The following is a 27,223-nucleotide window of genomic DNA, read 5'->3' as shown; positions in this document are numbered from 1 at the left end:
CATTTCATTTAATAATCGTATTATGTCGTGTTGATCAAGAGTTTCCATTTATTTTTATGAGAGTACAGCGCAGCGCTCTAAAGAAATAATACTCCTTTGGTACAGAAATAAAAACAAAATGTTTCGAATTCGAATATTAAAATGTTCTAGTAACAGCAAAACTCTCTAGTCCTAACCAAAGAGTACTATAAGTATAGGGAAAGTCCTAGCTTAAACACTGAAGAAAGCAAACTAATGGGCGATTTATTAATAATAGGACAAAAAGGTTATTTATTTATCAAGAATAACAATAAACCCGCAAACAGTACTTCAATAAACAACAAGCAGGTTCTAACTTAAAACAATACACTCAAGAATGTGCACTCTAATAGGCTATTTAATGGGAGAAAACGATTATTTATTTTTCAAGGATAACTATAAACCCGCGAACAGTAGGTAGTACAATAAACAACAAGCATGAATGCGAACTGCAAATAATAAGCAAATTGCTGTAAAAGCCCCGATAAGATACAATAAAATGGAAAATAAAAACTAAACAGTTTCCTATCCAGATTAGGCTGAATAGCATGTTTACGGTTGCCTTTCCTGTTTTAAAAAGTCAAACTGTAAACAAACATGGTTGAAATGAAACGTCAAAATCAGTCGGTCGCCGAATGCGGCGCGGCGTGTCGTCGCTTAGTTTATAAATATTTGAGAATGGTGCATTTTCCAGTGCGAAAGTGCTACCAAGCGGCCAAGTTGGTGTTGTTGGTAGTTTTGGTGGTGACAATCTTGGGTCTGTTCGAGCAGTGGCGAGGTGGCAAGAGGAATGCGCGAGCGGAGTACTCGGATCCGTTGGAGGCTGAGTACGAGAGAGAGATATTGGAAGACGAGGCGAGGATCGTGCCCGGGCTGGGCGAGGGCGGCGCCGCCGCGCACCTGCTCGGGGAGGAGAAGAAGCTGGGCGAGGAGTCCGAGAAGAAGCTGGCCATCAACGTGTACCTGAGCGACCGGATACCGTACAACAGAACTCTGAGAGGTGAGGCTTTGGGACGGATTACCAATGAGTACAGCTACATACATTATGATAATGCATGCTCCTAGGAGTGCAGCGAGTAACAGCGCGCATATACAAATGATTAGTTTGGTATTTGCAGTGAAAGTGTGGTCAGCTCGGTGTCCAGCCAGTGGGCAGTGCACGCCGCGCTCTACATGTACTGCGCTGTATCAGACGCATGCTCATTAGATTCATGAATTACATTGTAGAAAGTATTTCAGTTTTACACATTCCTCCCACTTACTTTCGATTTTTGTTGAACTTAACAGGCAGGAACTGGTTTGTTCATTCAAATACCTGGCGAATGCTATCCTGCTTTAGAATTATAAAATACGAGCTTACTCGACTTATAGTCCAGTTTACTTTGTGTATAAAAATGGAACACCGCTCGTATCAGTGCAATCATAATTAAAGATACACAAATAAGTTTTGTATCAATGATAAAAAAAATATTAGACTCTGATAAGAAAGTAGTACACAGAAAACCATTTAGTTATCAGATGCAGAGGATTTATTAACGTTTACATTATTGTGCAGGAAAAGTTATCGTAAAAATCCAAAACTCATATCTGAAGTATAATTAATAGGTACCTTACAAAGTACTAAAAATGGTTTTAGCTAGTAATGTGTTTATTTTGCTCCCACTGTTTGCTAAAACAGCTACTAATTCTATTCTTTTAAATGTATATTATACTATACATCAAATATTTCCTTGCAGTCCTCATTGTTGGCAGTATAATTTTATTCCCTAAAGTACCAACATTTAACTATTTACGTACAAGTAGATGTGTCACACAAGTATACTAGACCTACTCCCATACATATTGCGCTGAGTTCCACCATGCATAGTATTACTGCGTGAACATTATTGGCTGTGCTAGCTGATAGCTCAGACATTAAATCCGCGTCTAATTGTAAATCAGCTTGTTACAGCCTGATAACAGGGGTATACCGAGAATAATGTATAGTTTATTGGTAGCAGCTACAATTATTGAATTACATACCTATTATATATTGCACATTGATATGGGAGTAAACTACATGGAGACAGAACAGCAGAATATTATTATTGTGACAAGTGTCATAGGACCCACAACTAACAAACATTTTTTTTTGAGGGTGGAAAGTCATCCAATGCCCTCTCTCGCCTTGGGCGAGGCGAGAGTGATTTTCAGACCTTTACTGATTAAATCTACTCCATTCCTACTCTTGCTTTTCGAGTTGGAGGTCCAGTAGGCTGTCCGCAGAACTAACAAACTAACTATACATTTGTATAACTAGACTCACTTTGATAAACCTGAACTTCTTAAACTGAGATCTTGCCAAACTTGTGCAGATTATGGCGAACCACTATTAAGTAGAGGAGGTCCATAGTCAAACACTGACTTGTTTATAGTCTAGGGCAACCTTTTCTCTGTCAAGGACCACTTTTATAACATTTTTCTTTGGTTAGGGATGAGTATACCTTTTATTAAGTACACCATAAGTTTTTCTACAGAGTATTGAGGTGTGTTCTCATGAAAATAGTTACATTCTGATTATGAAAATAAGTTGATTCTGTCAGTTGTGACATAAATTTTATTTGAGCTTTAATTAACCATGGTATCTCCAGAACTACTGGTCCGATTGGAAAATTCTTTATTGTGTTTTATAGTGTAATTTATTGAGGTAGGCTACATGCTATAAAATACCACACTATGTCTAATAGGAGCCAAACAGTAGGTGAAACCGAGAGGGAGTAGTTAGTCTGAATATTGAAGCTTGCATTGTATAATAGTCACACTCTAGTGTGACTAAAGATACAGTAAAAACGTTATAGGTAATTGGCTTATTAAAAATATAAAAATACAGAGTTCCAATTTAAAAATAATATAATACATAGCTTCTAACTACAACTGGTTGTGATAAGACCACCTTACTCAGTACAAATACCTAATTGATTTTCCGTATGAGTTTCCTCCTCGATCATTTCTTAGAGTAGTTTATTTGTGGATGAGGAGAATCATTTTCATGATCAATAATCCCAATAACTAATACTTGTGTTTGTACTAAATTAATTTGTCTACTTTCTTGCCAAAATTCATCGGAATTGGTTCAGTAGTTTAGGCGCCAAAAGGCAACTAATGACCAATATCAGTAAGGTAAACTACCGTTGCATGCATTATACACATTTCTCTTTCAAAGGACAAAAGTACGTATAGGTCGATTTCCACACTAAATATTAATTAGCAAACACAAGTAAATAATCTATTATATCTATTATATAAAAATAAGTCGGGTTTTCCTTCCTGACGCTATAACTCCAGAATGCACGAACCGATTTCCACGGTTTTGCATTCGTTGGAAAGGTCTCGGGCTCCGTGAGGTTTATAGCAAAAAAAAAAATTTGCAGGAAACATTTAAGAAAAAAGCCAGAAGACAGGGAAATTGGTGGCGAAACGGAGTTCGCCTGGTTTGCTAGTTAAGTTATGAAGTTTGTGTTTGTACAACTGTTGTTCAAGGTAGTCTCGGGACACATGCAATAGCTCATTATTATATTTTGTTATTAATGAGTTCATTTCCTAGGCAACAAACAATGATAACATTAACCAATAACTTCTATCATGCTGCATTTGAGAGCATTTATAGTTTGTTCATCATCATCATCAGTCCTTGTTTGCTTGCTTGTTGCACTGCTGGACATAGGCCTCTCCAATAGCGCGTCCAACCACTGCCCGCCACTCCCAGGTTCATTACCCCGCTAGTGAAGTGGCTGTTAGTGTGGCTGCCGAGCTAGAAGTTATACTTAGTAGTTCAATTCCCGGCACACAGTCAGGAATGGTGTCTGGTTTATGCAGAGCCGTATTATCCCCAAGACATACCACACAAATGCATAGGGCGCCAAGTCACAGAGGGCGCCGCGATACTCGCGTGCCTAATTGCCTATAGAGACAGGGTGGCGCCAAAGTAAATTAAGGGCGCCTATGTGTTGCTTGCCAAGGATGCTCTCTGAATTTAATTTGATTATGGATCTGGATGTAATGGCGATAGCCTCGCTCATATATAACGTGTTAATTAAAAGCTACGCAAAATGTAACTGGCGAAAAGTTACATTGTGCGTTCTCTGCTTACCCGTTCTGGCAAAATAGGACATGCGTGATATGATTAGCATGCTGATTATAATAACTACTGTTGGACTGTTGCCGGCGAGGATTGCGTGGTACCGTCCATGTAACGCGCATGTGACGCCGCGACCACCACCGTGAAATGAGACGCGCGCCTGTGTGCGTGCGCTGTATACTGTTACTACAGCACACACACACACACTAAAACTACGGTCACCTGTTTAATTCATATTTATAACGGACCCTATGTGTGTAGCGGCTGCGGCTAGCTATGACTAGTACTTGGTCACTAATAGTAGATATTGTACAGAACTATAGCTAGCTCTGAAGAAGGTACTTGAGTAAATATGGTTCTTCTACTTGACCATCGTCGTCAGTCGTTACTGCTCTATCTGAAGTTCTGAACATTGGTCAGATTCTTAGTGACTGAACTAATTATCGTTTATAATATATCAGAGATGCCTGATCCGAATTTCAAGTTTGGTGCAGTCTGTCAATTCATATAAAACTTTAAAAACGCTATCCTTTCTCATAAACTCTGCATTCTGAACTGCTTCTGAACGCGAACAGACAAACTGACGTGACGATGTTTGTTGTGAAAGGTCACTCCTCACTCGCTTTATCTAGTCGACCGACCTATCTGGAAGTCATTGGGGGAGGACTGTGTAGAACAGTGGACAGTAGCTGATAGAATGCAAGATGCAGGGTTCAGTCATTTATTGGCAATGACCCGCCCATACGGAAACGTACTGGTGCCTGCGTCCACGTGACTCATCAGTCATTAAATTAAACACTCGTGTTTGTAATTTTGTATATATCCGACCCACATAACGTAATGACATATTGTAACAAATAATGTTTCACACAATCACCTTCTCACGCGTCGGTTTCCATACAACACGAGCTGATGGGACGCACACAGCTGCCGGTTCCCGCGCAATATGATATTGGAAAAGTTTTGAAATACGACGTTGTATGCTTTCTACCGCGCTACTTTTAATGTCAACAACCGCGGCAGAAAAGTTTATCAAGTTTCTAGACTTTAACACTCTTATACCTCCGTCCGGAGCTGCGGACTACCTAGCGGGTTTACCGTGGCTCCTGCTCGACAAGCAGGAGTAGGAACAGGGTGGTTTTTAATCAGTAAGACTCTATCGCCCTCTCTCGCCTCGTCCAAGGCGGAAAAGACATTAGTTGGTTTTGCCCTCTTAAAAATAAACAATCAATACTTCCGGTGTTTTCCCTACTAGTTTCCACACGTGTGGATCGGCATGGAGCTTGTGTATTTTGTTCAATGTGTTGGACGGTTGAGGGCTATCTGCCCTCGACAACCCTATGAGGGTGATACTGTATTATGGAACTATGGAACAACGACTTCCAGACCCGTGGTGGTCGTGGCCACGTATTAATGTCTTTACTTATACAATAGTTATAAATAGGTGCCTATGTAATTATGTATAATTACCGGCGGCAGGTAGAACGGTCTTGTACCCCTGTGGAGTTATCAACCAGTGTTGCTATCGAGCGGTACTTTACGACGCTAGTTACTGCTGTTCTGTGGCAATAAAACACCACTAATCACAATCATTTCTGCGATGTGTTAAATTCTTTTATGTTGTACCTACATAACTACTATTTCACCGTGTTTTAAGACTCCAATAAAATCCCAAGTGGCAGCAAGCGAGGGGTTTCTGTTGGGTCGACATGACACGTGAATTCAAGGGAAGAGAGCTCCGTCATTGTAAGCGGTTTTTTTATAAGATTTTGCCGGCAAACGAGCAGACGTATTACCTGATGGTAAGCAATCGGCACCGCACATGGACACCTAAAATACCAGTGGCATTATAAGTGCGTTGCCGGTCTTTTGGGGTTCCAGGATAGATTTGGAGTGTGATTTGGAACATTTGGCGATTGAGGAGATTAGTCAACAACCGCGGCAGAATATTGGGCCCCCGGTAACCTCACTCATACCATGAAACACAACATTGTCGTTGTTTCACGCCGGTATGTCCTGCTTGGCCGTCGTATAACTCCGGTCGAGTCGGCCCAGCAGTGCCGAAACATGGCTCTCCCACACTTAAGCAACCGTTGTTTTAGCTACCGTACAGTACCGTCAACGTAACTTGGCGCGTCTGAAGTTAGGCTTTGCGAACTTTCGCGCAGGTACATTCGTGAACAAAATTATTACTTACTACAATATAATTTTTTATAAACCTAATGTACTAATAAAAATTCCTTAATCAGTGACGAAGTACAAATAAACCAAATATTAAACTTAACAAAAATTAACAAAATACTTAAAAACTTAACAATGAAAATTAACAACAGTGCCTAATAACGAAATGTACGAAAAGTTTTGTAACCGACTGCACTCAAGACAGAGATAGTGACACTTCTTTGATGCGCCTTTTCACACGCTCCGGCTGCCGGACGGTCGGTGTCGGGTGTCCAGCGGTAAGTGCGACGGGCACCCGGCACGGACCGGTAACCGGAACGTGTGTAAAGTATGTTACTCCACGCGTCACGGTTCACTTGTATCCTGCCACTTGGCAATTGGCAGTGATGTATAAACGTGATGACTGTCGACTTGAAGTGCATGCAGGCAGTGTTTACATTTATTTCACTGGATTATGGTCGAGTGGTCGCAAGTACCTACTATCGTGTATGTCGGCTGCACATGTTCAATATTAGCTTCTCCATTTTATTGAAAGTCATTAAAATTACTTCTCTCGATCTGGGCGGAAAGGAAGTTGCCAGGCTGTGAACCTCTATTTTTTTTAAACGTTGCCCCACATTAGGATTTTCACCTGTGTCGTGGGTGCGTTTACAAACATACAAGTTCACATACACATGACACCCAGATCCGAAACAACAATTTGTGGATCACACAAAGAGTTGCTCTATGCGGGAATGTGCTATCCGTTGCGCGGCAGCCAGTTGCCCAGCCACCGCACCAACCGTGCAGTTAAATCAGTATATATGCACAGTGAACTTAAATTTTCGCTTACATAGAGAAAGATAATGTAAAACATGTCATCAAGGCTCGGAACCGGTTTAAAAAATACCGGTTAATACCGGTTTATATCGGTTTTCCTCCGAACTTTTCTTAAGAACGTGAACATTAAAGAACTTTATTTTAACCTAAATTAACCGGTTTATTCGACGAGGGGCATGTCGATACACGCGTTGAAATATTATTATTGAAATAAGCTGAACAGCGCGCGGCGTTTCTTTGATGTGCGTCGTATTAACCGGTTTTTATTGCTCTAAACCGGTTAATCCGAAAAAACCTTTATGAAAATACTGTTCCAAATACCGGTTTAAAAAAACCGGTTTCGCGAACGAAACCCAATGTAAAGGTTTTGCGTACAAGTACATAATAACGGTTTGAAAATTTAACCGGTATCCGAGCCTTGCATGTCATATTATGTTAAGATTCACGTATAAAACTACTTCTTGTTCCAGACTTCCGCAACCCGGCGTGCAAGCGCGTACTGTACGACGCTGAACTGCCCTCGGCGTCCGTGATCCTGATATTCCACAATGAACCTTATTCCGTGGTAGTAAGGACGATATGGAGCGTGGTGAACAGCGCGCGCCGCAGCCAGCCGTGGTACAAGCACGCCAACTTCATCGACCGCCAGACCGGCAGGCTTATGGCTGCAGGTGACTTTGTACTTTATTCAAACAACATTAGAGTTCAATATTGCTTAATAGAGAGAAGCTTGAAAAATGGCGTGTGTGTGAGTGAGGCCAGTGGAGGTGATTATCCAGAAGAATTGTGTTGTGAATCTGATTGAAAAAGAGTAACCTATGGAGTTTCTTGCTCGGTCTTCTCCATAGGAATCTACATTGGAACGAGCAAATGGCTTCACTAGAGGACTGACCGACAGACAGACGTTATTAATATTATTATATTTGCTTTGACGTTCAAAAGTGCCTTCCTGGTCAATTTGAAATAAATAATTTTGACTTTGACTTTACCACACACAGAGAACCTCCTTGTTTTTATTGAAATCGTGTAAGGCAGAGAACATAATATATGGCAGTAACGCATGCGATATTATCGACCGATAATAAAGCGCCTGTGTGGACACCCCTCACCCCACCCCATTTAAAAAAAAATTAGTTGTACTTAAATATCGTGTTATCTCTGTCATTTTATAAAGAATTGATAGTGACAGAACTATATTTGAGAGCGTCTTAAAATTGATTAGCGTTTGAGTATTCGGGCATGAATGCTGGGGCCTTAGTCTGCTATTACAATTGTGTCAGAATGGTCGATCACTGAGCAGTGCGAGAGGGACGGAGCTATGTAGGTTGTATAGCTCCGTCCCTCTCGCACTGTCCCTAAGGCCCCTGTTGTTGTTGTGGCCCAGGGTACCCGGGGCAGGACCCCACCTCCAAGTTCGTGTACCTGAAGGAGATCATCCTGGTGGACGACAACTCCACGCTGCCCGAGCTGAAGGGCAAGCTCAGCCACTACGTGCGCACGCGCCTGCCGCCCGACCTCATCCGGATACTGCGCCTGCCGGACCGGTAAGCAGACGAACCACCAGACATTATAAGCTGAAGACTTTGTTTGGTTGAACGCGCTAATCTCCGGAACCGCTAATCCGAATTGAGTAATTATTTTTGCGTGCGACAGTCCATGTAACGAGGAAGGCTATAGGCGATAAAACATCACGTTACGATTAATTGTAGGCCAACAGTCGAAACTTCGTCATTTTTTTATGGTATAAGCCGGGTAAACGAACAGATCACCTGATGGTAAGCAATCGCCGCCGCCTATGGACACCCGAAACACCAGAGGCGTTACAAGTGCGTTGCCGGCCTTTTGGAGTTAGAAATTTTAGGGTTGTTGGAGAATCGGAGATTGGGAAGATTGGGAAAGGGAAATTGGCCTCCGGTAACCTCACTCACACAACGCAAGCGTTGTTTCACGTCGGTTTTCGGTGAGGCCGAGGTATCACTCCGGTCGAGCCGGCCCAGCAGTGCAACAACAATAATTGGAACAAGTATTGTCTGACGGTGTCCCAGCACACTCGCGTACAATACTCGATTGAGTGACACTGCACTGGATTACCTCACTCGATTGTGCCGAGTGCTCGGGGAATGTACTGCATTAATCGATCATTGTGAGTTCTTACTCGGTATTCTTACTCCATAGTACTCGTACTCGACATCTCTGAACGTTCGCTGGCGATCCATTGAATTCTGGCTTACAGTAAACACGATAACAACATCGGCAGACACGTTGTTTCTGCCCGTGTTCACCAATCATCCCTAAACCATCTCTTAGCTACTAGTGTTAGGTGTCACTTAGGGATTGGTAACAGCCAAAATGTCATTAGCGGTCACCTTCCACGGGGGTTGGAAGGTGAAGAATTTCGGAGAAGTTGGTGAAACATGACCAGGGGCTATACAACCAGGAGAAGCAGGGATCCTCTGTAGAGTGTAGCAGCAGTCGGCAGGAGTGGGGAGTGGTGGTTTCACTAAGACGTCGTACCACACCCAGGGTAGGCTTGACCCAGGCCAGGATGGCGGGCAGCCGCGTGGCGCGCGGCGACGTGCTGGTGTTCCTGGACTCGCACTGCGAGGCGCTGCAGGACTGGCTGCGGCCGCTGCTGCACCGCATCAAGGAGGGCCACTTCCACGTCGTCACGCCGCTCATTGACGTCATCGAGAAGTCCAACCTCGCGTACGAGCCCGGCGACTGGAGCGAGTTCGAGGTTCGAGTTCCCTCCACGGAACGGACGCAGGGCTCGGCTGGACACGTGTGCACACTGGAGGGCTATTGTCGATACTTTACTATCTACACCCAAATTGCGAAATGTCTCTAGATTAGATTACCGTTAATGCATCACCTTATCAATGTCCATTAATAGCGCGAGACCTACTAAATTAATTACAAATATCGATTTACTCACGTACAATATTGAGGAAAGTACTTCGCTTCAAGTCACAGTGGGACTGTTCCTCACGAGCAGAATCATGAAACTACTAGAGTTGTTCTCAATATGGTACGTGAGTAAACCGGAATGTTTAATTGCGGCCAATAAAACAGAAGAAATGTCGGTAATTACATCCCAAAGTCATAAAGTGAAAAGCTGAACTGTTTTGGCCAAACATAAGCATACAACCACAGAGTATGTCGCACAGAGTCCCAACAGTGTGTACACGCGTCGGCCGCGCACTCCGATGGCAACTCCAGTGTCGCTGTGTCTAACGTCATCTACTCCCACCGGTAGTTAGACTCACAGTAATCGAGTGGCTCACAGTAACGAGGATATAGTGTATAAACATGTCGGTAGCGTAACTACTGGGGTAGCGTAGTGAGAGCTCAGTGTGAGCTCATTGCCACGTAGTGTCATCGTGCGCACTCTGGTCGCACGATACTCCGTGACGTTCTGTTCTAACTCTTCCGTAGTTATCTTGTAATTAATGAATGCATATTTAACATTATTACATAATGTCAATGAGTCAGTAAGGGAAGTAGACTGTAGTCAGTCCACATCATCTACTGACTGACAAACGATGCAGACAGACAGAAACACATCAATGTCTAGATATACAAACATAACACGTGACACGGACATACTCCTCAAAGTTAATATTTTATATACGGATAGTAGTGGAGTGAATATTCCGACGTACTGTAGAAGGCTGATATAGCTCCGGTATGAGAATGCAGCGCGAGGTACAAACATGTGGATACCAAACAACATCTCGTCGCGAGAGATCTCTGTCTGTTGTGATTGTAAGTTGTTAGTTCACAATGAGTACATAATCTCCATGCATTCAATCGTGACAATATGTGCAGTATTGATCTGTACTAGTGTTTTTGTTAATTTCTAATTATATCTAGCGTCACGTTACAATGAAACATAAGCACAATAATAATCTTAACTTGCGTTGGACCTAATATAGTACCCTGGGGAACCCCGTCACTAGTGTTACTTGAATTATTTGCAATGTTACGAACGACATCACGGCAGATGTTGTTGTATACTGGCGTGTTGGCTATCTAGCGCTCGTTCTTAGGACGGGGTTGATCCGCGCGCGGCTGGCGGGCTCCAGGGTCGCCACGGGGGACGTGCTGGTGTTCCTGGACGCCCACGCGGAGGCCGTCGCGGACTGGCTGCGGCCGCTGCTGCAGCGCGTGCGCGACAACCGCCGGGCGGTGGTCGTGCCCGCCATCGACGTTATCTCACCCAGCAGTTTCCTATTCTCCGAGAGCCTAGAGAGTGACGAGGTAGACGCGGGCGCCACTGACTATTCAACCTTATGTCTCTTGGAATAAAGTTCAATAAACCACGGGGAGCTGACCCCGATGTGCTCATTCCACTGAAATGTTGCATTTGTTACACCTAGCACTGGTTGGCACTGTCGCTGGAGGTATGTGTGTGTGTGTAGCCACGGGCTGTGTATCAACATTGGTAGAGCATTCCCCGCGATGTGTATAACTGTCGCTGCAACAAGCGCCGCGTGGCGTGGCCTCAATCTTGTGTTGACGTGTGTGTGGTCGCAGCGTGGGGCTGACGCGCGCGCGACTGGCGGGCGCGCGGCACGCGGCGGGCGACGTGCTAGTGTTCCTGGACTCGCACTGCGAGCCGCAGCCCGACTGGATGCGGCCGCTGCTGCAGGCCGTCAGCGACCAGCCGCACGCCGTCGTCGTCCCCATCATTGACGTGATCCACTCCAACAACTTCTACTACAGCGTGGTCGACACCAAGACCTTCCAGGTTACTGCCAGGGATGGTGGCAGCTACTGCACCAGGGCTTGCACACCTAGCTCATTGCCGCCAGCACTTAGTTACGAGCCATTCTATTGAACCATCAAACTGTAGTTGTAATGATTGATCACTCCATCGTAGTAGCCGTTGTGAGTAAACAAATACACCTCACGAGGAACATGACAAAACAATTAAATTGTTCATAGTTATCGCTTTTGATTTGTGCTCAAAGTTCTTTACGAACAACTCAAGTATAAGTTCGAGCTACAGTACTGGCTGCAGCCCCCCCCCACCCCCTGCTGCAATATCTGCCACGCTCCCCCCCCCCGTGTGTCTCCATGCCTGCACCGCACCGCTCGCTGTAGTACCGCTCCGCCTCCATCTGGTTGTTATTTCCACTCAGTACTTGCCTCAAGGAGTGTGTTGTCTTCACTCAAGGGACTTGCTTTTGGCTCAGGAACCCTGTAAACTTTGGGCGGGATCTTCTTTGATTGGTTTTGTCCCTTCATTATAACAACAAGAGTACGGCCGGCCAATGTAACTGGACCTGCGTTGGTGCGATGCTGTGGTTGTTGATCTCCCGCTGTGTGTGTCTCCCGCGCGCTTTGTTTGCAGTGTATCCAAATTTTGTTCTACCGTTTGGTTTCCTGCGTGTGATCTCTTGACACGAAGAGGTTTGCTTCCCGCTTTCTGTTGGTTTCCTTATTTTAATTCTTGGGACGTTATGTTACTTGTTACCTCTCTCTACTGTTTATGTGTGTGGTGCTCTATCTACTGCTAGTGCCACGTGTCCCTGACTCCTTACATCCTCAGCAGCTGCTGCGCTGGGTCGGCGGACGTCAGCCTCGTGTGTATGTGTGTGTCTACATATACTGTGTGTGTGTGTATGTTGGGTACTCTACTCGGGTCTCTGTCTATTCGGTTTCGTTTTAAGATAATACGTAGTTTGTAAGGAAACTAGAATTAGGAGCGATTGTATTGTTCAGTAGCGTCGGTACAGTAGGAATAGAGACTGATGGTGATACCATTGGAACCGACGAGGTTACGTATGTAGCATGCCCATGTCTTCGTAGAGTAATGAATAATAGAAGTGATACAGACGATACTGTGAGATTAGTATCTACTTGTGGAAACCCGCTGGATGCAGGGGTAACATGTTTCCAACCGACCGATGCGAACGCCATTGATAATGGTTATGATGATGGTGATGAGTGTATGGGTCCATGATGCCGCAGCCAGGGCCTGATGCTGGCGCGGCTGAAGGGCGCGCGCGCGGCGCGGGGCGACGTGCTCGTGTTCCTGGACGCGCACTGCGAGGCCGGCGCGGACTGGCTGCGGCCCCTGCTGCAGAGGATCCAACACAAGAGGGACGCCGTGATCACTCCCATCATCGACGTCATACACCAAACCACCTTCGAGTTCGAGGCTCCTGATACCTTCCAGGTGGACCACCAGCTTCTAGCCAAGGAACTAACGATGGAGTGCAGGGCCGTATTATTCCTGAGGCGAACTAGGCAAGTGCCGGGCGCCAAGTTACAGAGGGGCGCCAATATAAAGTAGGGGCGCCTTTAAGGTGCTTGCCTAGGGCGCTCTCTGGGCATAATCCGTCTCTGGTGAAGTGCTTGATAATCATTAACATGGAATGCCAAGCGATACTAACATTTAATGAAGAATGAAGTTTCAATGGAAAGTGCTTTAAAGCTGCGACAGTTTGAGCGTCAGTGTCAGGGCTGGTGATGATGACAGTAACTTGATCGGTGGAGGTGTACCCAGTGTATATACGAGGACTATATAATATTCTACTAATATAATGTGTATGACGTATGTGCTTATAATACGCATGTGATACCAAATGAAAGAAATATTCGTGATGAAATATGTTTTACAACCAATTACATAAAATACAATGATTATATCAATAAGTAATTCAACTTGTCTTTACGTTTCTATGTGTTTAGTATGATCTAAGTCCATTATGGAGGTACACATACATATATTTATACTATACTACCTACAAACACGAGACAATGTCATTCAATTCAAATAATATTTACATTTTACTCACATTCATTATTCGAGAGCGCCCGACTAGTTTCGAGTTAAACCGGGACTCATAATCATGAACTTTGTACTCGGTAGACTAAGTTGTAAATAGTATTAGTTAGTTACTATACTATAATATAATTAGATAGAATAATAAACAATGTATGTGTCATGTAGCTGGGATGTAGACAGAGTCGGGTGGTAGCGGTGTAGCACTAACTATTGTTGTCTCACTCGCACAGCGTGCTTACCTTCATGTTTTATTAATATATAGTTTGTTAAGTTTCCCTAAAGTATTGAGTGATTTCGATGGAAATGGTTGCACATTTAAAGACATTGTTGTATATTTACAAATGAATAAAATGTGCGATCATTAACATTGAATAACTAATAATACTACATCTAGCGCCTTTCTTTTTACTTCTACAGGCGTGCCTGGGGTGCGACTGGTTCAATATTTCAAAAGTTCTTTCTGTTTAAATCTATAATCCATATCTACATAGCTTATTGGGAATCTATCACAGCTTTTCGCGCGCTTTACTTACACCTGACATCCGCTAGAGGCGCTAGTGTTCATTAATAACTGCTCTGAAGTTGGCAACAGGCTTTGCTTTCTCTGTCACTTTGCGCACTCGCGGCTAACTTCAGAGCGCATGTTATATCGTGTGTGTGTGTGTGTAGGTGGGCGGGTTCTCGTTCATGGGCCACTTCACGTGGACCGACGTGCCCGAGCGGGAGAAGAAGCGGCGCGGCTCCGACATCGCGCCCACGTGGTCAGTATTATTGCTACTTCATTGTTTATACATCACCTGATGGTAAGCAGCCCTGTTACATCAGAGGAGTTCCTAGTACGGTGCTCGGGGGTATATTTTTTACCTAACTATGTAGTTTTTACTTGTTCTACTCCATAGACTGCACGGTTGGCGCGGTGGCTGGGCAACTGGCTGCCGCGCAACGGGTAGCGGGTTCGATTCCCGCACGGAGCAATTATTTGTGTGATCCACAAATTGTTGTTTCGGGTCTCGGTGTCATGTGTATGTGAACTTGTATGTTTGTAAACGCATCCACGACACAGGAGAAAATACTAATGTGGGGCAACGTTTTTTTAATAAAAGAAAATATATTTTTGTATGAGTATGTTGATTTTGCTTATTCTACTCCACAGGATCTACACTTTGGAATAGCTTCACCAGAGGACATACTCGACATTTTTTCATTTGTTAAACGTCAAGTGCCCTTTATTGGTATACTTGAAATAAATGGCTTGTCGTTGTTTAGGTCTCCGACGATGGCGGGCGGTCTGTTCGCCATCAGCCGCACGTACTTCTGGGAGCTGGGCGCGTACGACGAGCAGATGGGGGGCTGGGGGGGGGAGAACCTCGAGATGTCCTTCCGGATCTGGCAGTGTTAGTCACTCATAAATGATAAATAAATGATAGATGATATTTATTTTGCAAATAGGTTACAATGTAACTCTTTTACACGTCAATCTCTTAAATAACTAAATGAGGCCGACATTTCATATACAACTAGTTACTCTGAGAATAAATACCGAAACAAACTCAAAGGCCATAGTCTCTTTTGAAGTCCAGACAAAATCAATTAAAGATGTCGGAGAACCATGCAAGTTGATTCTGTGGTGGTCTTTAGAGGAAAGTACGACAACAGTTTGAGCGGACCTGTTCAGATACATACTGTACTCATTGCTACCACGTATTGTTTTATTCTTTTATATGATCAGGACTCACGATGACTGTTCACAAGGTGGACACTAGACTTAATAAAGGTAAGACGGGAGAAGACATTGGACGATTTTCCCCTTCAAAAAAAAACATAATAAAGGTTTGAACCAGTCGCTGGATACAGGTGGCATCCAACCTCGCAATGTGTAGTCATTGGGAGAGGACTGTGGGAGGCAGTGGATAGTACTTGGCTGATTGCATGTCCACGATGATGATGCATTAATTCTCCGACGACGATGAATGGCTGAACCTCCCATTCTACAAGTGTAATTGAAACAGTTAAACTACACATTATCTGACGATGTCTGTCTGAAATGTTGCAGGCGGCGGCACCCTGGAGACCATCCCGTGCTCCCGCGTGGGGCACGTGTTCCGCAGCTTCCACCCGTACGGGATGCCCGCGCACACCGACACGCACGGTACCCACCGCACTTGTATAGTTATTGTACACCACTATACAATACATGTATACAATGTGATAGGGGTGGGACTTCTAACCCGTTAAGGCTGAGTACTACATCTAATTTTATTGACAAAAAATATAATATGGGGGGTTGAACCCCCTCCCCCTAAAAATTATGGCTATTTTAATATTTTTTTTACTTTATGTGATATCAAAGGTTGTATGCGTCGTAGAAACAAAAAAACGACAAACGGTAGCTAATAACCTTGGCTAACTAATTCATTACTTTTTTCATATGTTTGATAATATTTTGGTGAGAAAAATTTTTGTTCTGAATAATTATTACCGCTACTTTTCAATATTTTCAATTGGGGGTTCAACATCCCATATTATTTTTTTGTCGATAAAATTAGATGTAGTACTCAGCCTTAACGGGTTAGAAGTCCCACCCCTATCACATTGTATAGTGTGCGCTAGTGACGCCCTCTGTGTCGCGTTGCAGGCATCAACACGGCGCGCATGGCCGAGGTGTGGATGGACGAGTACGCCGAGCTGTTCTACCTGCACCGCCCCGACCTGCGGGTGAGTCATACACACACACCCGCTCTCCCTCACACGTTGAAGGGGACGGGGGAAGGGGTCCTTCAGACTCCAAACAAATGTTGCCTGAACAGTCCGTGGGGACGGCATTCACCAAGCAAATGATGCCTACACCCACTCCCACTCACTCCCACTCACACCCACTCCCACTCACTCCCACTCACACCCACTCCCACTCACACGTTGAAGGGGACGGAGGAAGGGGGAAGGGGTCCTTCAGACTCCAAACAAATGTTGCCTAAACATTCCGTGGGGACACTATTCGTCAACCAACTTGATATACTTCAAACCCATCGTGGAGGGTTCAGTAGCTCTGATCCGGAGCTTTGGACTACCTAGCGGGTTTACCGGGGCTCCGGCTCGAAAAGCAGGAGTAGGAACGGGGTGGTATTTAGTCAGTAAGAGTCTGACACTCCCTCTCGCCTCGCCCAAGGCGGAAGAAGTCATTGGAGGGTTCAGTAGCTATCAGATACTCTTACATTTACAGAACAACCCAAAGATCGGCGACGTGACCCATCGGAAGATACTCCGCGAGAAGCTGAAGTGCAAGAGCTTCCAGTGGTACCTGGACAACATCTACAAGGAGAAGTTCGTGCCGGTGCGCGACGTGTACGGGTACGGGCGGTTCCGCAACGCGGCCAGCAACATGTGCCTGGACACGCTGCAGCGCGAGGCCGACGCCTTCCACCTGGGCTGCTACCCCTGCCACCCCGACCTGCAGGCCACGCAGTACTTCTCCTTCTCGCTCGCCGGCGAGCTGCGCGACGAGTTCAACTGCGCCGTCGTCAAGATGACCAGGTAATAACCACCCGCCTTCCACCTGGGCTGCTACCCCTGCCACCCCGACCTGCAGGCCACGCAGTACTTCTCCTTCTCGCTCGCCGGCGAGCTGCGCGACGAGTTCAACTGCGCCGTCGTCAAGATGACCAGGTAATAACCACCCGCCTTCCACCTGGGCTGCTACCCCTGCCACCCCGACCTGCAGGCCACGCAGTACTTCTCCTTCTCGCTCGCCGGCGAGCTGCGCGACGAGTTCAACTGCGCCGTCGTCAAGATGACCAGGTAATAACCACCCGCCTTCCACCTGGGCTGCTACCCCTGCCACCCCGACCTGCAGGCCACGCAGTACTTCTCCTTCTCGCTCGCCGGCGAGCTGCGCGACGAGTTCAACTGCGCCGTCGTCAAGATGACCAGGTAATAACCACCCGCCTTCCACCTGGGCTGCTACCCCTGCCACCCCGACCTGCAGGCCACGCAGTACTTCTCCTTCTCGCTCGCCGGCGAGCTGCGCGACGAGTTCAACTGCGCCGTCGTCAAGATGACCAGGTAATAACCACCCGCCTTCCACCTGGGCTGCTACCCCTGCCACCCCGACCTGCAGGCCACGCAGTACTTCTCCTTCTCGCTCGCCGGCGAGCTGCGCGACGAGTTCAACTGCGCCGTCGTCAAGATGACCAGGTATCATTTAACTTCTTACCTAATATAACACATGCGAAAGTGTATATTTGTTACTCCCCCTTGCATTACGTGAGAACATCTGAAGGGATCTGAGGCGAAATGTGGCCAACAGTTGCAATAGATTATTATTAAACGTCTGTGTTGGGGATGGAATGACTGACACGTACGTTATGTAGTAGAAGTATATTCTCAATTGAAAGTTAAAACTAAACTTTACATTGTTATAATTATGTGGCGCGTGTACATAAGTAGACGTGCGGGCGCGGTCGTTGCTTGCTCGACTCTCTCGTGGCTCGAGCACTCGCCCATGCACTCCCCCTGCTAACCCCCGCGATGGTTCGTTCAAACGGGCGAGCGCGCTTGCTGCGTGAACATCCTCCGCGGCATCGAAAGGCTCAGCTGCCTTCTAAATAATACGCTGTCCTGTTAGAGAGTCGGAGGGCGAGGACGCGTCCCGTCCGGTGGTGATGACGGCGTGCAAGGCGGGCGAGCGGTCGCAGCGCTGGCGGCGCCTGGCGGGCGGGCGCCTGCAGCACGCCGCCAGCGGGCTGTGCCTGGCCGCGCCGCGCGACATCGCCGACGTGCGCGCCGCGCCCTGCGCCCCGGCAGACCCCAGCCAGGCCTGGGCCATCGACTACACCGAGGACAACAACTTCCACGCCAGTACGCCGCCACCTCTCATACTCACACACTTACTTCACCCACTAGACTTACCCAACTGTACTCACTACACTTACTTCACCCATACATACCCCATATACGTCACGCCTTTACTCCCCGAAGGGGTTGGCCCACTGAGGTGCACTACATTACTTCATGCCACTGTACAAGGTACTCCTACTTTTTCAACTTATGTTGTAAGTCCTATGTACTACTGAGCATTTCCATTTACCGGGCACTAGACTTCCAGACTCCGTACTATTGAGAATTTTTTCGAAAAAAGCCCAGTAATACTTCGCCCTGACCTGGGAATCGAACCCCTTGCCCGGTAGTCACTGCACTTGCAACCCCACTCAGCCAACTGAGGCAGTCACTTACCTCACTTCCACAGACTTACTCAATTGTACTCACTACTTACTTCAATTATTAGTACTCACTGCTACTTATTCCTTTAGACTTACCCATTGTACTCATTCCCACTCACTACAATCACTCGCTTACCATACACACATAAAACTCTCTACAAGATAGACTACTCAGCTTAGCTAGCGATGTACTACAACCACGTTACTGCATGTTCCAGACGACCTCAGGTTCGGCGCGGAGCGGGAGAAGCGGCTCAACAGGCTGCGCGGACAGAGGTATGTACTCGCACTGATAGACATACTCGTAGTGGTTCCTGTAGGTAATGGAATAAACAGCAAACGTGCATCGACACCCGCAACACCAAAGGAGTTACAAGTGTGTTGCCTTTTAGGGTTACGGATTTGAGAATTTTGGGGATTGACATCTATTCAACTGCCCTCACTCGCAGTGTTATTTTGCTGGTGTGCATTCCCGAGAGCAGGCTCATGGTATAGCCGGCAAACGCTGTACTGACGGCACCTGCGTGGTAAGCAACCCGCCCATGGACAACCGCAACAGTAGAGGCATTATGAGAGCGTTGCTGGCCTTTCCACTAAGAAAAAAACTGGCGCTCTCTACGCTGTCTGTGCACCCACTCCCGCATTAACGTCATTTGATGGTTACTTAACCCGTACACTTAGCATGTGTTCTCGAAACTGCAATCATTACGCATAGATTAAGCTGTTTACTAATCATGAATGTTCACGGTTGGTGAAATATCTCTCCATGCGGCAGTAGACTACGTAATACTCATATATATTGTATTTACACAGACGTATCTCCCGGTCGCTACTGTCCTACTCGGACACCAACTCCAACCTGCTGGAGGACGCGCGCCGGGAGGACGGAGGGAACGCCACCATACGCCGGCACTCACACAAGGTACGGAATTATATTGTTGTTCAACTAATTTATAGTTTTGAAAGACTACATTTAAAGTTTTATGTATGTTACAAATTCTTGTAGTAACCTAAATTTGGTAAAATTTAAAGTCAATAACTAAATTGTATCATAATCATATTGTTTTGTGGTTTCTATACTTATACATCAAAGAAATAATATTGAAGTATCGATTTAATGTGACAACTAAATTATTCCAATCATTCGTTCCACATAATTTATTACATTAGCACATAAACAATGAAGGGCCGAATATACTTCCCTGTGGAACTCCACAATTGATGTCGATAGACAACCTGAATGTTAGCTTTAAAATTTTAATTCACGATTTACTTGTCTTTCCATTCGTACCCATTTCATTATTCACACATGATACGTTGACAAAAGTAAATTATTATTAGAACTTATGACGGGATATACCATGTTTATTCATTTTGACAAGATGAGTTAATCCGTCATCAAGCGCTTGCAACAGTTAAATATCGGAAACTTCAAAATGAATAAACATGGTAAATACCCGTCATAGGATCTAATAATAGCTATTAGTACCATGTCAGTTTAAAAAAGTAAATTAAAATGGTTTCGTATCGAGTCAAACGCTTTAGTCAGATCTAAGAAAATCATTTCGAATGTTCTGTATCTGTGTCCAGGGCAAGCACCACAAGCGCCACGGCCGCAAGCGCAGCCGCAGCAAGAAGCGCACGAAGAACAAGTTCATCCTGAAGATCGCGCGCACGCTGATGAACGGCACGGAGGAGCACCTGGAGGTGGACATCCACTGCAAGCACCGCCAGCTCTTCCCCAACAACACCTTCGTAAGGGACCTCGTCACCATACTCAACGAGAGGAACGTTAAGGTACTGTAGTATTATTACTTAAATTAATACTCCATTTTAATACAAAATCTCTGCGCTATTTACAGAAACTCGATGTCAGTGGTAGACGTCATTCCTATTGGATTATGATTTAACACTGTGTTAATGTGACTTTTTAAAATAACGGGTGTCCCAATAAGAACGCAAGATTTAAATTTGGCGGCATTCGAAGTATCATTGTTTGACATTTGAACAAGTGTTATTTTTTGTTAGTATAAGGTACGAGGTTAGTAAAAATGGAGCGCTACATGATTAAAAATGAGCAGGTCAAGCGCAAACAGTCAATCATGGTGTTCGGTATCGTAAAATGATAACCAGTCTTTTCGTACCTCGAATTGAAGAAATGGATTTGGAAGGCATGTGGTTTCCACAAGATGGTGCCACATGTCATACAACCAGAGAAACAATTGAATTGCTGCATCAGTCATGTCCCGGTCGTGTTATTTCACGTTTTGGAGATCAGAATTGGCCGCCTAGATCATGTGATTTATCACCATTAGACTTTTTCTTTGGAGTTTCTTAAAGTCGATGGTTTATGCGAATAAGCCGACGACGACTCAAGCCTTAAAAAAGGAAATTGGACGCTGTATTAATGAAATACCGCAGCATTTATGCAAAACGGTCATTGAAAATTTCATTCAAAGATCGCGTATGTTTCAGCAAACCAGCGGCAGCCATCTACCCGATGTATGTTCCATAGATAACCTCATACTCTCTACTTTACTTTATAAAGCTTTCACGATTTTTTTAAAAATATCTGCGTTTTATTTAAAATTTAAATCTTGCGTTCTTGTTGGGACACCCTTTATAAGTAATCGACTGCACGCTTCATTGGTCGAGTGGTCGCAAGTGCGACTGCTGGGCTAGACGTCTATGGTTCGATCTTTTTTCGATTTTTCCAAAAAATTCTCAGTAGTAACACGGAGTCTGGAATTGTGCCCAGCATACGGCAATAGGCTCACCCCCACATGGGACGTATAACACAAATTATGAAAATTAGATGTACATTGTACAGTAGCATTACATGTCATAATGTGCACCTCTGCCTACCCCTTCGGGAATAAGAGGCATGACGTTACTAACTAGCGATTGATCTTCGTGCTCGTTCTCCCCCTCATCACTATCGCCAGCAGTACTTAAGAGACCTTTAATGGACTTTATATCTCCTTTAACGGTTGGAGATAGGATTGGTGAAACTTTCATGTTTATAAGTTAGCCCTGCAGTCTGTCCCTGACATCTACTCCTACCCCTATCCCCTGATTGTTGATAGAAAGTACGTAACGTAAAACACTTGATGTTGTGTATTTATGGCAGGTGATAAACAACGGGCGCGTGTTCGAGCGCAACAAGGTGACGGAGCTAGAACAACAGGCGCAGAAGGTGCTGAACAAGCTGGACATCGAGCCCCCCCCCACGCCCGCGCCCCCGCAGCCCCCCGCCCCCAGGCACCAGCCCGGACCCCGCATCCGGGGGCCCGAGGTGGGTATGGCTCAGATGCGGGAAGGGGTCAGTAGATAATACTGAACATGTATTTATACCACTTTCTTCCTTGTACTTAGTAGTCTGCCTATCCCTTTGGGGATAAAAGGCGTGATGTTGCATTTCTTCCTAGTTCCATCATACGTTACTTAGTTTCACTCAGTCCCAATCCCCGTCCTTCCATTCCCATTACCCAAATCTCCTCAGTCTTCAAATCCCTGACCCTCAAAAGGTCGGCAACGTACTTCAGAACTCGTCTAATGTTGCTTACCATCAGGTGATTCGAGTGCTCAAAACAACTCTATCTTCACTTGTTCTTATGTAACTACCCCTGTTTGAAAAAGAGTAACGTATGGAATTTCTTGCTTGTTCTTCTCCATAGGAATCTACACTTTAGAACGAGCAAATAGACCAACTAGAGACCGACATCTTTCGAAACTAACGTTTAGATCTAAATAATAAAAGATTACTAGATACTCATATATCTCCTCAATAACCGAGTCTCCTTGTACCATCAGGTGAAGCAACGAATAAAGAAGACCAAACAGAGCCCGGCCGTGCAGTCCGTGATCACGCAGGAGCCCGTCAACGACGCGCTCGCGCAGATAGAGGGGCTGTCCGCGCTGGGGGGGCCGCCCCGCATCGACCTCCCCCCGCGACACACCCCCCACAAGGCCAAGAAGATTATCATCGAGGACTTCGTCGAGGTGAAGCGACTCACTCCCTCGCCCGCACCACTACAGGGGGAGAAGGGGGGACAGCCGCAGGTACTGTACAGTGACGTCACGCTTGTATTTTACATGTTTAGCGATACCGTGTGATCCATTCTGTTTAGAAAAATGTACGAAATTTGCCGTAGACTTTGTTTACACCGTGTTGAGTATTGAGCTACATCATGTTTGTATTACAGCGCACCCGTAAACGCAAACGCAAGCGCAACCACAGCACGACCGCGTACCCTCCTCCCGCGCCGCCGCCCCCCGCGCCCGCGCCCCCCTCCCCGCCCCCCGCCGTGGTCCCGCTGGTGGCCCCGCACGAGTTGCTCCGCGAGCGCCTGGACGACTCGCACTCCGACTCGCACTCCTCCAGCGACAGAGACAGGGAGGACTCCGCGGAGGACACCACGCAGGGGGACAGCATGGACCGCTCCGCCGGACTCGAGGACTGGACTATCGGTGAGTTCATATACCCATCATACCTACACACTATTTATTTTCATTTGTAATGGGTCGACGTTTGTCCACCATCTCGCCTGATGGTAAGCAAAGATACACACTACGATGGGGCACGCCTACACTCGAGACAAGACTGATTCTACTCGGAAGACAGAGTTGCACTCCATAGTGGTTCGCTTCAAGTGGGTGGCGAGCGGTGATATCTATAGTATAGATGCGGCCATTTAAGAACCGTGCCACGATAACGTCGGACTCGGACGAAAACGAAACGACGCAGCACGAAAGGTTTATCGGACTATTTGCTGGTGGTCGGAGTGGCGTTAAACCTTAACGTTTTCCACGCATGCGACACACAGTGGCGATGGAAGCAATGCTGTGGATAACACCAGACGTTACTCAGATGTCTGGGAGTAAAAGCGCTCACTACTCACCCGCCGCCTAGGTAACCTCACTACCACATTGAGTTTCACGCCATGAGTGGTCATCGGTGACCGACGTGTAGAAGGATTTGCCTTCAACAGTTTTCTATTGACAGTCAAAGACATAACCAGTGTCCATGTCGACTATAACAGGTGAGTCTCGGTTCCGGCGCAACAACTCGCGCGTGCGGCCGCTGCGCCGCAACGACATCGACTCGCAGTCCGTGGAGCGCGCCGCGCCCCGCGAGCCGCGCCCCGCGCCGCGCGCCCCCGCGCCCCAGGACCCGCGCCCCCGCGACCCCGACACGGACTACATGCGGAGGTCCGACACTACGGACGAGGTCAGTCTCTTATATATTAGTACCAGCGATACTTTATCACTGAGGGCCTAGTGCGACTGTTGTACATTAAAGGGATCGAAGCGCATTGATTGGCTGTTCCAAACTAATCGATCAATCAGAGAATGTAATACAAACTCGCACTAGGCCCTCTGAGCGAATTGATATTAATTGTTTTGTAAAGTATTCAGTAGCTACACGATTAATTTGATTACAAATGTCGCCATTTTCATAAACACTGAAATATAGAGCTGTGTATATGTGTATAGAACTCCACTCCGTATTGTATGCAATAAGTTGACGTGTCACGTGAAGCACACACAGGAACCACGTGAGGGTGTTACCGCACCGACCGATCGATGCCATCGATCCACTGTAGAATGGATAGGTCGACTCCCATCGACAGTTTCTACCAGACCAATCGACCAGTTAATTAGTCGACCAATTAAAGCTACCACACCAAAGGATCCAAGGATCGACCGATGTCGATCGATCGATCGGTGTGGTAACACCCCAAGCCGTAGTCGATCGGAGCCACAAGTGGCCTGTAGCTCGGGTGTAGTGGGTGTGTAGTACATGCGGGGATGGTTGCAGCCGCAGTACCAGTCCGCGGCGCCCGTGAAGGTGGTGATGCGCAGCAACCTCACCTTCAACCTCGGGGACGAGTTCTTCGCCTGGAGGACCCGCGCCACCGACGACCTCGTGTGAGTGCCTGCTACTCCTCTATACTTCCTACACACGCCGGGTAAACCCAGGGGGCCCCTATTGTATGTAGTCCCCCAGTATACACATCACCTCGGGGGTAGTCCGGGTTCGCTTCCGTGACACGTCGCCGTAGCTAGCCGTACTAACGCTCCCCTCTCCCGCACAGGAGTGAGTTCCTCGGCGAGCTCGCCATCCCCCCCACCAACGCCACGAGCGGCGAGGCGAGCACGGCCCGCGCCGACCCCACCAGTGGACAACACTCGGACTCCTCGTCCGACAGCAGCGGCGACTGAGCGTGACGTCACTACACACCGCTACATGTGATGACGTCACGCGCGCGACAATGTCGTGCGACAAGGTTTGTCGTATAGGTACGTTCGTGTGTTGTGTGTTTTGTTAATATTTTCTCTTTACTTCAACTTGCAATACAAATTCGTTTTCTTATGCTCATGTTAAAGTGAAATGGTGGCAATATCCATGAAATAATAATAAAATACACAACGCACGACCTCCCCACCACGGACAGTGTTGCTATATATAGTTTGTCGCCGCGCCAAGCGAGCAATGCTCGCGTTACAAGTTCAAATATACTTAAATATAATTAATATCTAATGTTACTGATGACAGAATGCTATCCGTCCGTCAGTTCCTCTGTCATTCTTGTGAATGAATGTGTTTCTATGAAGTTGCCGTTTCCCCCATAATAGTGCCGTTGCGAAACAGCAACTGTATAGGTGCCTATAAAGTTATATCTACGTAATAATTGTGTAATGCACGCTACACACTTCTCGATGTAACTGTGCATTTTTAGTAAGGTGTGTAGTGCTAGGCTGAGTGCACCTAAGTTAAATTGTAGGTGTATACAGCAAACTGTTGAACTGTACAGTTTTATTTGACATCGCATTACAAATATGATAAAACTGCGTACAATCATCGTACGCGTGCACAGGACACACTCGACGTACTTTAGTGCAACCGATGATACATGCGACGTACGTTGGTGCGACTGATAATACACGCGACGTACTTTACGTCAGATATGAACCGACTCTCAATCGTTAGGTGTGTAGCCTGTATTAAACAGTAGTTAGTATAAGTTCTGGTTCAAATTATACTTTTATTGATAAAATATTTATTTATTAAGTTACTCGTATATGTAAGATGCGTAGCCATAGTCTCTGCCTACCCCCATAGGAGACAGGCGTGAGGTTATGTATGTATGTATTAAGTTATATTTGTTGTTCTCATATATGTATAATCTGACGTCTATGTCATACAGATGTATAATGTTATATACATGTTGTATAATGTTGTATACATAGTGTATAATGTTATATACAGGTGTATAATGTTATATACAGTGTGTATAATGTTATATACAGGTGTATAATGTTATATACAGTGTGTATAATGTTATATACAGGAGTATAATGTTATATACAGGCTGTATAATGTTATATACAGGTTTAAAACATGACATGTTATATACAGAGTGCTGCATTTATTGATAATTAGTTTATGCGTAAACTGGTACTGTCGTCACTAAGGTAACCAAATAATAATATTTTTGATATGAAATGGAAGCAAGTGTAGTTAGTAACGTATGCGGCGTGTTGTCTGCAGTGGTTTCAGCCAGATGACGTCACAACCGTAGCTACCGCACTGCAACACTGACGAGGAATTTTATTCATTTCCTTCATGAGGAAAATTTGTTTTGTCAACATGCGCACAATACTTACGTTTTTATTTCCTTTAAAAACTAGAGAGATACTAATGTCCTAATACTCAAACGCTATTCAATTTTAATACGCTCTCAAAACTAGTTCTGTCACTATCAATTCTTTATAAATGACAGAGATAGCACAATATTTAAGTACAACTAAAAATTGAATAGCATTTCAGTAATTTGTGTGTTAAAATAAAATCGTAGCAGAGTGCCACTGTGTAGTGTTTCTTATCTGGTTGAAATTACTTGACATTCATATCACAGTAGTAATAATTACTTCTACAGTCTATGGAACTTGCATTTATATAACTATATTATAATGTATAACTACGTTCCGTCCAGTGACCGCTGTCGGTCTGTTTATACAATACTATAGACACGCTAGATGTAGAATAAGGGTTTTGTAAAAATAACTATA

The 27,223-nt window shown here is 45.5% G+C and overlaps 1 protein-coding gene across 5 annotated transcripts; it reads left to right on the top strand.

Annotated features, from left to right (window-relative positions):
* Nucleotides 1–494: 494 nt before the first annotated feature.
* LOC118279613 (polypeptide N-acetylgalactosaminyltransferase 1) lies at nt 495–25,757 on the top strand. 5 transcript variants are annotated; one of them, XM_050702680.1, is made up of 19 exons: nt 495–1,018; nt 7,606–7,806; nt 8,520–8,679; nt 11,672–11,885; nt 14,601–14,692; nt 15,198–15,325; nt 15,985–16,080; nt 16,567–16,646; nt 17,152–17,462; nt 18,553–18,785; nt 19,366–19,423; nt 19,961–20,069; nt 20,738–20,944; nt 22,278–22,442; nt 22,961–23,209; nt 23,353–23,617; nt 24,190–24,377; nt 24,969–25,078; nt 25,246–25,757. In XM_050702680.1, exons 1-19 carry the CDS (start codon nt 616–618, stop codon nt 25,370–25,372), a joined length of 3,396 nt encoding a protein of 1,131 aa, XP_050558637.1. In that variant the 5' UTR covers nt 495–615; the 3' UTR covers nt 25,373–25,757. The 5 variants fall into 5 exon arrangements, with proteins under 5 accessions (XP_050558637.1, XP_050558635.1, XP_050558634.1 ...); XM_050702678.1 differs by lacking the exon at nt 11,672–11,885 and adding an exon at nt 9,659–9,872 and having other exon boundaries at nt 22,278–22,469; XM_050702677.1 differs by having other exon boundaries at nt 497–1,018; nt 22,278–22,469; nt 25,246–25,756.
* The last annotated feature ends 1,466 nt before the right edge of the window (nt 25,758–27,223 follow it).

This window comes from Spodoptera frugiperda, chromosome 22 (genome assembly GCF_023101765.2).
Source record: "Spodoptera frugiperda isolate SF20-4 chromosome 22, AGI-APGP_CSIRO_Sfru_2.0, whole genome shotgun sequence".
NCBI classification, from domain to species: Eukaryota; Metazoa; Arthropoda; class Insecta; order Lepidoptera; family Noctuidae; genus Spodoptera; species Spodoptera frugiperda.
The sequence above is the reverse complement of the archived record's forward strand: the minus strand, read 5'-3'. Positions and strand labels throughout refer to the sequence as shown.